Consider the following 10,992-nt stretch of genomic DNA (forward strand, 5'->3'; position numbering starts at 1 on the left):
ACTTACATGACCCTCTCAACTTCTACGACTGAAATTTTTTATTTTTTTGAAAAACACCATAATTCTCATCAAAAAATAATAATAATAATAATAATATAAAATGAAACTTATTTGATAAAGTGTTATGTTGTTTACCAAAATCTGTTGTTTATCAAAATCTGATATTATTGTTTGATATGAGTGTTGATTTCTATTAAAATGATCAAAATACCCTTAGATGTATAATAAAGATTAAAATGATCAGAATAAAATTATAATTAAAATTTTGAATTATTGTTAAAAAGACTCTTCAAATAAATTTTTTATTTAATTCAATTTGCATTAAGAGATGATACTTCTGGTGTTGTTTAACTTCAATTTGGCGACAATACTGCCTTCACTCATTATAGAAAGATAAAGATTATCAAAGGAAATGAAAATAGTTTACATTTTATTAGTTATAACTCAAGCACCTATGTTTGTGTCACAATTGCTGAGCACATGAACCTACAAATTGACCGTAATTAGTCTTTGGGACGGAGTGAAAGAAGTGAAGAGATTCTGGAACGAGGAAAAGATCCAATGACTTCGAAAGAATTGAACGAGGGGCTGTATGTTTGGCAACCACAATTCTCTAGGAGTTACATGTGCTCATTATAAACACATGACTTTAGTCATCCAACTCTAATTGCACTCTAATTGCATAAGTAACACGATCCTCAAATCACTCCATCCTTAAGTATAATATAATCAAGATAACAATAACTGATAGCTTTGAAGCATTCCCTAGAGGACTTAAAATGGGTCGGAATTTATCCGAAATTCAAGTGATTCGAATCTGAATTTAGTGGGTTTGATTTCTTCAAGTATATCCAAATTTAAAAAAAATGGATCAGATATGAATTGATGTCCCTTGACTCAAGTCAGATCTAAGTTGGATATAGATCCATCCTTATATCAAATCCGAATGATATATTACTTTATAAGTTATATTTTATATTTTTCAGGGTATTTTTTTAATTTTTACCAACAAATTTTAGGCACAATGACTAATAAGACCTTTTTTATGATGTCTTGAGTTCAAATCACACTTTTAGTGATTTTTATTGAAATAATCTTAAATGATTCAAAATTATCCCCGAATGAATTAATTCAGTCCGGTCGAATCCGGATATGTGTTTAGTAAATATAAAATGATTCAGATATGGTATTAGTTTGAATGGTTCAAAATTATTCGATAGACCCAAATCAATTAACTCAGTCGGGATGAGTTTGGTAAATATAAAATGGTTCGGATATGATTATAGCTAGTCAGTTATAAAATGTATCCAGATATGAATCCGAATAAAAAAAACAGATATGGATATGAATATAATCATATCCGGCCTGCACCCAACCCATTTTTAAACCCTAGTTCCCTACCAATCAATTCACTAGACGTTCATCTCCCAAGTATCATCATGCAGTAGAGAATTTGATCGAACATGTAATAATCCCCATAAACAAGTTGATGTGTTTGATGACGCTTTCTACAGGTGTAACCAAGACGTAATCATGTCCATATTATCCATTTTTTGTCATGAATGCTAACCAGGTGTAAAATGAATTAGGATTTCAAACCTTAATGACTATTCAAATCCAAGAGCTAGAAATCATCAATCAAGCAAATTTTTCATGCATAGGTCCACCGAAGGGTGGGCCGAAAGGTCATGGAGTCAGCAGGCCAAGAGAAAGTACCCGTGGCAATCTTTCAGCAATGACCTCGGGCTCATGATAGATCATCGTAGTATCATATTAATACATTGCCACACTAGAAATATACTACTAAATAACACTAATATTAGGTAAAATCATCGGGGCAGTGATGAGACATCATTAATACAGCACTTTTTCAACTAAGAATCTCATAATTTCAATTTAAAGTCTTCACAACTCACATAATCAAATCAAGAACAAAGGAACTCAACTCATAAATGGTACATAGTTTGCTAATACAACAATAATTAGCTGCTCTTGGTTCACTGTCTGATTTTCTAAAAATAGCACAAGATAGTAAAAACTGACTGCATAAATTCATTAAAAAATACAATAAAACTTACATTCAGTGGCAAAGGTGGATACTAAGTGGTCACCTGCTTTCATCCACAGAGGCTGCTTCATCCAGTGTTTCCTGAACCATAATCTGAGTTGGTTTGAGGCATCCTCTCAGTGAATCATGGCCGAGTTGTCCTCTTTCATTGTCTCCAAACCCAAAGATAAGGCCCCTGTTGGTGACAACGACCGTGTGATATAGCCCTGTGCTTACTTGAGATATGTGATGAGCTCTTAGGCTGTCAAGGATTTGTGGCTTCAATACTTTATCAGACACACCCCTGTCCGAAAACCCTAAGCTTCCAAAACCCATCCAACCAAAAGCATAAACGGTTCCGTTGTCCAAAAGAACAAACGTCTTTCTCTTCCTCGCACAAACCTATACAGATCAAATTAAGCAGATAATATATAGCAACGTCACTCATACGAAAAGGTCAATGACAACGGAAATAAATTGAATCAATAGCCGTATATCCTGGCAAGAGGTAAGTCCAACCTGTACAGCAAGGTGGCCCTTAAGGCTGCTTAATAGTACTGGAGTTGTTTTGTCAATCTCATCTCCATGGCCCAGTGCACCACAGTAGCCTTTGCCCCATGTATATACCTGCAAACACCATTTTTAGGAGAGATCTAACTGTCAGTATGAGAATACCAATATCCCAAAATCTATCTACATTCAATAAAAGTATCGCGTTTCTTTTAAGTAAGAAAAAATACTTACAAGTCCGCTAGAATCAAGTGCCACGACGTGCTCATCCCCAGCAGAGACACGGACAATATGAATATTCTTCCTATTAAATGACTGGATTGCACGTGGTCGGAGCTCGTTATGTTGTTCACCATGGCCAAGACAGAAATTGGAGCCAGACCCAAATGAATAAATTGTCCCATCGTCCATTACTGCTAAGGTGTAACTTGGGCCCGAAGCAATCTGAACTACACGACCTACACCTTCAAGAAGTTCAACCAATTTGGGGGTAGGCCTGTCTACAGTATCACCATGTCCAAGCTGGCCATGCACGTTGCTCCCACATGTATATACACGACCTTGCCTTGTAAGGAACACGGTAAAACTAAGTCCTGTAGCAACCTAAAAAAATTCAGGTGCAGGATTAAAAATTGATATTGATGTGTAAATATCCATTATAGGCAACACAGTCTAGAACCAACCAACATCAGGAAACAAGAAGAAAATTCAGTAAAGTTCCCAAATAAAATAGGAGTAGCTATGGTTCCTCAATTCACTATGGAAAGTTTTGTGGCTTCTTCTCAATGAAAATTGATAAAAGTTAATGCCAGCTCTTGCAAATGCCGAACAAGGCATTAACATTGAAGGGTAAGGGCTAGGGCGGGCAACAATAGCCATTATAAAATATTCTTACTCATGTGGGATAAGTTAAAGAGTTCCATAAGAAGACTATATTTGTCTAGTCTAGGAGAACCAAGCAAGAAAAAGATGGTTTCCTTCGGCCTAGCCATCCCATCCTTCACGACTATGGTATCGTTGTTCATGCAGCGACAAAATTTTCACCATCTATTCCAACAGTGGTGAAAAATCCCTTCAGGAAATATTTTAAAAATCTAAAACTACAAGCTTCTTTAGAAAAATAAGATTGAATAATCACATTTCTCACCAGTAACTTTATACCACTAGTGGAATGATTCAACATTGTTCATCTTCTTCTTTTTTTTCACTAAGCAAGCAAGGATTTCAATGTAAAGAAATGTGTTGATCCAAGCCTACAGGTTTAACAGAAAGGCTAAGTCCATTCATTTTTTTCCATTGCCCACTATAAGACATGGTTCCTAACTACTACAGCATCTTTCATAAGTCATTATAATACATGGACCCTTTCTGGTGTGGCATCTTTAACAAATCAACTTCTAACTTTTGGAAAATAATCCATGCTAGAAAGGAAAGTAGCTTCAAAGAGAAATTTCAACATGGAACCAAATTCATACAAACCTGCAACAGCTCAACTTAAATTATGATCAACTACATATCTATTAGATATAACATTCCGAACATATTAACAAAGAACCGATACAAACTAGCCAACTAAAAAATGAATAAGAATAAGTTTAGCTATATATTATATGAAAATAATGCAAAATCTCATATTTCTTACACCTGAATAATTCATTTAAGATCACTAAAAATTGTCATTTTAGTATTGAATCAACATACAAGGATTTATCGAACAAGATTAACATCTCGATCAACTCTCAAACGCATTTATCATATACAACCTAAAATGGCCACACATGCTTACCTGCTTGCAAGGAACCCCCCTCAATGCCTCAACAAGCCTAGGCCTGAAAATGAAACGCCCTACTTCTCCATAGCCACAACAAAACGATAAATTATCCCCGCATGTGAACACCTGTCAAACACCAAGATTGCTTGTGTTTTAGCTCATGGAGCATTTAGAGCTCATTTGGATACATTTAAAAAAGTAACTTTTTTTTTATTTTTGAAACTTGAAAAGTTAAAAAACTTGTCTGGATTAATTTCAAAATACTACTTTTAAAAAGTAAAAATCATAACTTTTAACTTTTAAAGAAACAAAACGAAACTACTTTCTACTTTTTCAAAGCTACTTTGGTCCACAGTTTCTTTCTACTTTGTATCCAAACAGGGCCTTAATGTTGGCGAGAAAACCACCATATCCAGCAACGTGCAATGACTAAGTCTACTCATATAGTGAGGTCTGATGGAATATGAGAGGCTACGAACCTCTCCAGATTGCATAACAAAAGCTGCATGGTTTTGGGACGCAGAGACATGGATCACGCAAGATGAAGATGGGAAACTGATCTGGCTAAAGGCAACACACTGTGTAGTGTCAGGACCTTGACCAAGAACACCACACAAACTGGACCCACAAGAGTATACTGACGAGTCACTGATCAACAGCGTGTGGTATCTTCCAGTAGTAATCTGCATCTGCTGAGAATAAAACATTCACTACATTTAGCTTTTAATAAAAATTAAAAGGTGCCAGCTCTGCACACTGTCTGAGCAGAAAAGGGGAAGCCTTGCTGATATTACAAATTGTGCAAACTAAGATATTTTGAAAATCTAATCAGTGTTACTAGTGTCACTTTCTCTTTTGTTTAACATTGGTAAACTGGCATGGCACATGCCCAAAACCTTTAAAATAATATTAGCATTCATAAAAAAAAATTAAAAAAATCCATGAATATATTCAAGACAGATTTTTTTAAAAAAAAAAAAACACTTGAGACAGGTTTCTGATAATCAAATTCTAGAAAAAACTACACTTTATCTTTATGGTTCAAAACCAAATTGAAACTTTTATAAAGACATCATATATATATGAGAAAAAACAAGATACTAAATGCAAACAATAATTTAGGGTCTGTTTGCGCATGGAAATGGGACAGGAAAATGAATTTCCTTAGAAAATACAATTTTTAGGTGTTTGATTACATATTTTCCCTGGAACTCAATTTCCCTGTCCAAAGTGATTTTCCAATGGGCGGGATAAATATTCCCATTCTACCTCCTATGTTATTTTCTCACAGAATTACCCCCATGGCCCCACCCCAAAACGAAAAAACCAGAGTTTTAAAACCCAAAAAACTTGATTAGGATGCCTACCAAGTTGAGTCAAGTCAACATTTTGCAGAGCAACTCCAACAAGTCAAATAAAAATATATTAAATTTACAATTTTTTATTGTTTAATTTTATTTTATTTTTAAATTCTTAATTTTAGTACTCCATAAAAATATTATATATATAGTTGAATAACCTGGTTGAATTTCTGTCTTGATCAATTGCATTTTCAAGTTGACTTGATGATTTGCCAAGTTGATTCCATAGACACCAAATTCACCAAAAAATAATAATAATAATAATAATAATTGAAAAAATTAGGAAAAAAAGTTGTTGAAAGGAGAGTTAGACAAAAAAAAAATCATCGATTAATCGACAATGTGGAAATAATAGGTGATTAACAAAAATAATATTGCTGATTATTTTTAAAAATAATCAGTGACCTTTTTGTTCTACCCTTTCCTATATTTTTTTTTTCAGCCTATCCTCAATCCAGAATTTATCCAAATTATCTCCCCACCAAATAATTGCCAAATCCAAATTTGATTACCATTGTTGACCAGACGAGTTGGTCCCATCAAATTTTGGGTCCTAATCACCTTGGAATCCAATCAGGTCAACTCAGCCAAGTTTGATGTTGACTCAACAAGTGTTAAAACATGCTAAAAACCAACACTTAAAAAAAAAAAAATTCCCAAGTGAAATCAAACCGTGGAATTGATTTTCCCAAGGAATTTGTATTCTTTTGAAAATGAATTTACAAATACTTTAGGACTTAGGTTTTCCTCTGTTTTCACTTTGAGAATTTGTTGCTAAGTGTCAGAGGTTTGCAGATGTATTTAATACATCTACTCAACCGCAAGGACAAGATGTGTATCTACGAAACAAAATCAAAATTTTCAAACAATCAGACCAGGTACTAATTAAAGCAATAGAAGAAAAAAAAAATCAAGAAAAAAGTTTATGGTTGAACCCTAATTAGCAAAATCGAAGAAATAGTACATTGCCTGCTGAGGTCTCGACCAAGTTGGATGACTGTTCCACGGACTGCAAGAACCTCAGAACCCGCTTCCAGTTCCCATGACATCGATCGAAGAGCTCTTCTCGAGCATTTGAGGGCAGAGGACGGAATATGGGATGTGAGCTACAGAGCTGGAAGGCCACAAAATCGATTAAAGATCGAAACTGTTGAGGGAATAAGCCATGACTTCCCCTAAAAAGTCGACAAGTCTGCTCCAAACAGGCCAGATCAGCCACGCTTAATCGGCCAGAACTCAAAATCTCTATAAGCAAATGAGAGGGAAATTCTTCAATGGAAAATGACTTAGCTCGATCCGCCATTACAGTACTTCCTGTTCTCTCCTTCCCTTAAAATCGATCCAATTCACAAAGATTGATGCACATAAAAGGAAAAAAACCTCAGAAAGAGAACCTTAGGCAGAGATCAAGCTTGAAAGATCAAATTTTGAGGCGAAATCTCAGGCAATTAAAACAGCATATAAAGAAAGCATCAGATAGAAGTAGTATACAAGAAATTCGGTACATAAACAGGGGTTTAGACGATAAATTTGAAGGTAATTGTGATAGAGAGGTGAAATTAAACATCAGAAGGAAGAAATCACACTGGAGAACTGTGAAAAAGAGAACAATTACAAGCACCAGAGGAATCTAGATCCAAAATTCAAGGCCAGCTAAGCACAAGAAAGACAAAAGAACATCAATTCGAGATTGAAAATCGAACAAATAGATTTGATCTCAGAGGGGGAAAAGGGAAAGTTTAGTATCGAAATTAAGTAGGATTCAACCAGGGAAGAACAGAACCAGAAAATTAGACTCAATTGGAAGAAAAATCCGAAGAAATAGATCGAAAAAAAGCATCGAATGTGGAATCTTACCAGAGATCTATCTAATTAAGAGAGAATTTCTCCAGCTTTTCGGTGCCGATCTCTCTTCTTTTCCACCGAAAAGCAGAGAGAGCAGAAGTTAGGGTTTAGAGATTTCTTTATGGCGCCATTTCCTCAGTCTTTCTCTCTTTCGCAAGGGCCGCAATTTATCTGATTGCGAGAGAATTAAGAGTGGAAGAAGGAATCTTCGATTTTTTATTTATTTGATCTTTGGGTGGTGCAGGTCGTGTAGACTTTTATAGTTGGTGATTTATTACATAACCCTCCACATTTTGGTAAATATTTGTGATACCCCTTAATTTTTCCAAATTGATGACCTTTCCTTGACCTCGGTCTTTCTTAGATGATAATAACCTAAATACCCTCATCTACACATCTAACCAAACTTTTATTTTTATTTTTCTTGGAAAACTATCATTTTCAAGTTCTTAAATGTTTTCAACCTCACCATAATCTAATGTTGAAAACAAAAATTTGAACTTATTCTTGAAATATTAAGATTGAAGTATTAAATCTGATAGAAAATTTTATTTAAAAGATTAAAGACAATTAGTTTTGGAAAGATAAATATGAGGGTATTTAAGTCATTTCATTGATAGTAGACTAAGGTCAAAGAACATGTCATTAGTTTGGAAACACAAGGGATGTCTCAAACATTGACCAAAACTTGGGGGTTAACCTTTCTACTGTTGTTTTGTGGGCCCTCTAGTTTTCTTTGTCCTCTTCTCCTTGCCGTCCCTATTTGACACGTGGAAGTAGTTCTCTACGCCACGTGGATCAGTTTGCAAATACCTACGCAACATCCTTAACTTAATAGGTTGCTAAGAAATGTTGCCATGAAGTTGACGTTTATATTCATCATCAACAGAATTCACCTTTTAATTAGGCTGCAACTTCGGCAAGGTGCCGAGTTATGTAGAACATGAGTTGAGACGAGTTGGAATAATTCCATTCCACCATAATTTGAGTTGAGACCCGAACAATCAAGCTCAACTCAATAATATTTTTATATTAAAAAGATTTTTTTTTTTTAAATTACTAAAATTTTAAACACTATCAAAAGTAGTACATGTGTCGATAGAACTGCATCATATTGTTGACAAATAATTCTCGAAGTGTTGACAGTTCTGCCAACATTGTTATACTTTCGGAATAAATAAAAGAGTCGTGATAATTTGACATTCTTTTTTAAGACACCCCAATCACAGAACAGTAGATCCTTTGCTTTGGGATACACAAGAAAAAGATTTATGATTCTGTAACGATTAGGTTAGGAGACATCTGTAAAAAGAGCGTTAGATTATAATTAGTCTAAACAAAAATACTAGTAATTATTTGAAAAAAATTTATATTATATATTTGATGTATGAAAAAAAAATTAATTATTCTATTTTTATTTGTTGTGTCGTACACTTGATGTTGTATTTTTTAATTAACATATAAAATTTGTTTATTGATCAAAATAAAATTAAACTTGTTTAATAAAGTTCTACCCCACCCAACTCGTCCATTAATTAAATTCAACCTGAGTTAAGAAGCTCACACTCGGGTTGAACTTGGGTTATCTGATATGGATATATGCTGGTTATTCGACCTAAATTTGATCGGGTCTCTCCTAAAATTTGGGTTATGTTCGACCCGACAATGGAAGAGCTTGACATAGTTGAATGTAATACAACTCAGCACCTCCTAGTAAGAGTCAACAAGTGAAAAAAATTGTCCAAACCTGATGGAGTTGGTAGCTTGCTTAAGAGGTAAGTCTTTGATTATAAGTGTTGGGAGATAAGCATTCAGGTTGAATATTGACTTTAAGAGATCTCCTTGGCTTAGAAGAAAGGGATCCTTATTGAGGTTTTTGAAATTTTTTTTAGTGGTAGGTATATGTAACTTATGAGTCACACAACATTTGAGATATGACTCGCCATTAATTAAAAACGCTAGTGATTTTCTGACTCGAAAATTATTACTCTACTCTGCTGATGTGGCAAGGGCACGGAAACGGTGGTCATTTTCCTTGTGTATCTCGAAGAGAAAGATCTATGGTTATGTGTTCTTGCCACATCAGCCGTGTACACACCAAGTGAAAATTTTCAGTCAAAAAATTACGACTCAATTAAAAAAGTTCACCTATTTATGCGTTAATGGGTATCCAATTAAATTACCAGCCAATCAAATCTAAATTGGATATCTTAATTCTGAAATTGATTATTTCAATATACTACAACAATAACAACAACAACAAAACCTTAAAATAAATCTATTTATTTTTTTAAGTGGAGAGAAAATTTTGGAGGTGAACTTCAGTCAATTCTATTAGGCTGTGAATCTCCCGCACAAATTATGTTGGAAGTGAACCACCTATACCATAGAAACTCATTTTGCCCATCAAACTTCCATCAGTGTTAGGTTTGAGAACTTCAAACCAATAAAATTATATACGATGTGTTTACCACCTTTTGCATACTCAAAATTTTTTATTATTAGAGTACTAAATCAATCTCAATCACTTGGTTGGTGATATTGTGTCGCTTTGCAAGTTGGAGACGCATTAGGACTGCCATTATATCAACATTATCATTAACGTCACCTATAATTCTATTGTACTGAAGTGGATACTCTTTGCAGATGGTGCTTATTTAGTGCATGAAGAGACAGGATCATCCAAAGAAAACCTTTTAAGGGAAAACGCATTGTTGATCCGAAACAAGCCTCAGCCAAGCAAGTCAAGCCCATTGCCTATCTCCAGAAAATTCTCAAGTTTATATTATTACCTGCAGACAATCAAAAGCTGTGATTCCCTATTGCAACTGATTCTAATCTTTTCCAGTATATGATTGGTTGTTTCTTTAATTTAATCTAAATCTATCAATAAAACGTGAAAATTCGAACTCCTATGTCATCTTCTATATATATTCATCCAGCTGAATTCAGTTGAAACAAGCCATAGAGAGGCGATGAATTGTCTAAGTGTTTTGGACATGGAACTTCTTCCCTAATCTTTTTCTTTATACATTATTTCTTTCTCCTGATCTATCAGAATTCAATGAGACATGTCTTTGATTTCTTTCCCTATTTGCATAAAGCTTTTTCTCTAAATAATTGAGAAAGAAATTTATTTGGTTGCCACTTCACATTTAGAGGATTAAAAATAAATTCTTAAGCCGTAGAGAGGCGATGAATTGTCAAAGTGGTTTGTAACCCCAACTAGTATTATTATAGAATTTTAAAATAAAAAAATTTACAATTACCCTCAACATTCCAACTTCATTAACTTGAGCATTTCTCCAGTTTTATACCCAATTTTTTAAGGGTATGCTTGATTGTCCATGTAAAATGGCACACAAATAATTTTTCATACTGGGCATTTTGGAGACTGCAAGAAAGCCCCACATTTCTATTGTCGTCATGCATTGTTAGGGAGGGAAAGTGAATTGAGG

The 10,992-nt window shown here is 34.3% G+C and overlaps 1 protein-coding gene across 4 annotated transcripts; it reads right to left on the bottom strand.

Moving 5' to 3' along the window:
• Positions 1–1,866: 1,866 nt before the first annotated feature.
• Positions 1,867–7,761, bottom strand: LOC147387559 (ultraviolet-B receptor UVR8-like). Of its 4 annotated transcripts, XM_086420970.1 has the most exons (7): positions 7,547–7,761; positions 6,654–7,018; positions 4,808–5,020; positions 4,344–4,454; positions 2,792–3,160; positions 2,567–2,674; positions 1,867–2,449 (listed from the first exon to the last, which is right to left on the bottom strand). In XM_086420970.1, exons 2-7 carry the CDS (start codon positions 6,990–6,992, stop codon positions 2,108–2,110), a joined length of 1,482 nt encoding a protein of 493 aa, XP_086277096.1. In that variant the 5' UTR covers positions 6,993–7,018; positions 7,547–7,761; the 3' UTR covers positions 1,867–2,107. The 4 variants fall into 4 exon arrangements, with proteins under 4 accessions (XP_086277096.1, XP_086277098.1, XP_086277095.1 ...); XM_086420972.1 differs by having other exon boundaries at positions 4,808–5,017; positions 6,654–7,761; XM_086420969.1 differs by having other exon boundaries at positions 6,654–7,761.
• Positions 7,762–10,992: the final 3,231 nt, after the last annotated feature.

The sequence above is a fragment of the Akebia trifoliata genome, chromosome 13 (assembly GCF_017979445.1).
Source record: "Akebia trifoliata isolate Shusen 1 chromosome 13, ASM1797944v1, whole genome shotgun sequence".
NCBI classification, from domain to species: domain Eukaryota; kingdom Viridiplantae; phylum Streptophyta; class Magnoliopsida; order Ranunculales; family Lardizabalaceae; genus Akebia; species Akebia trifoliata.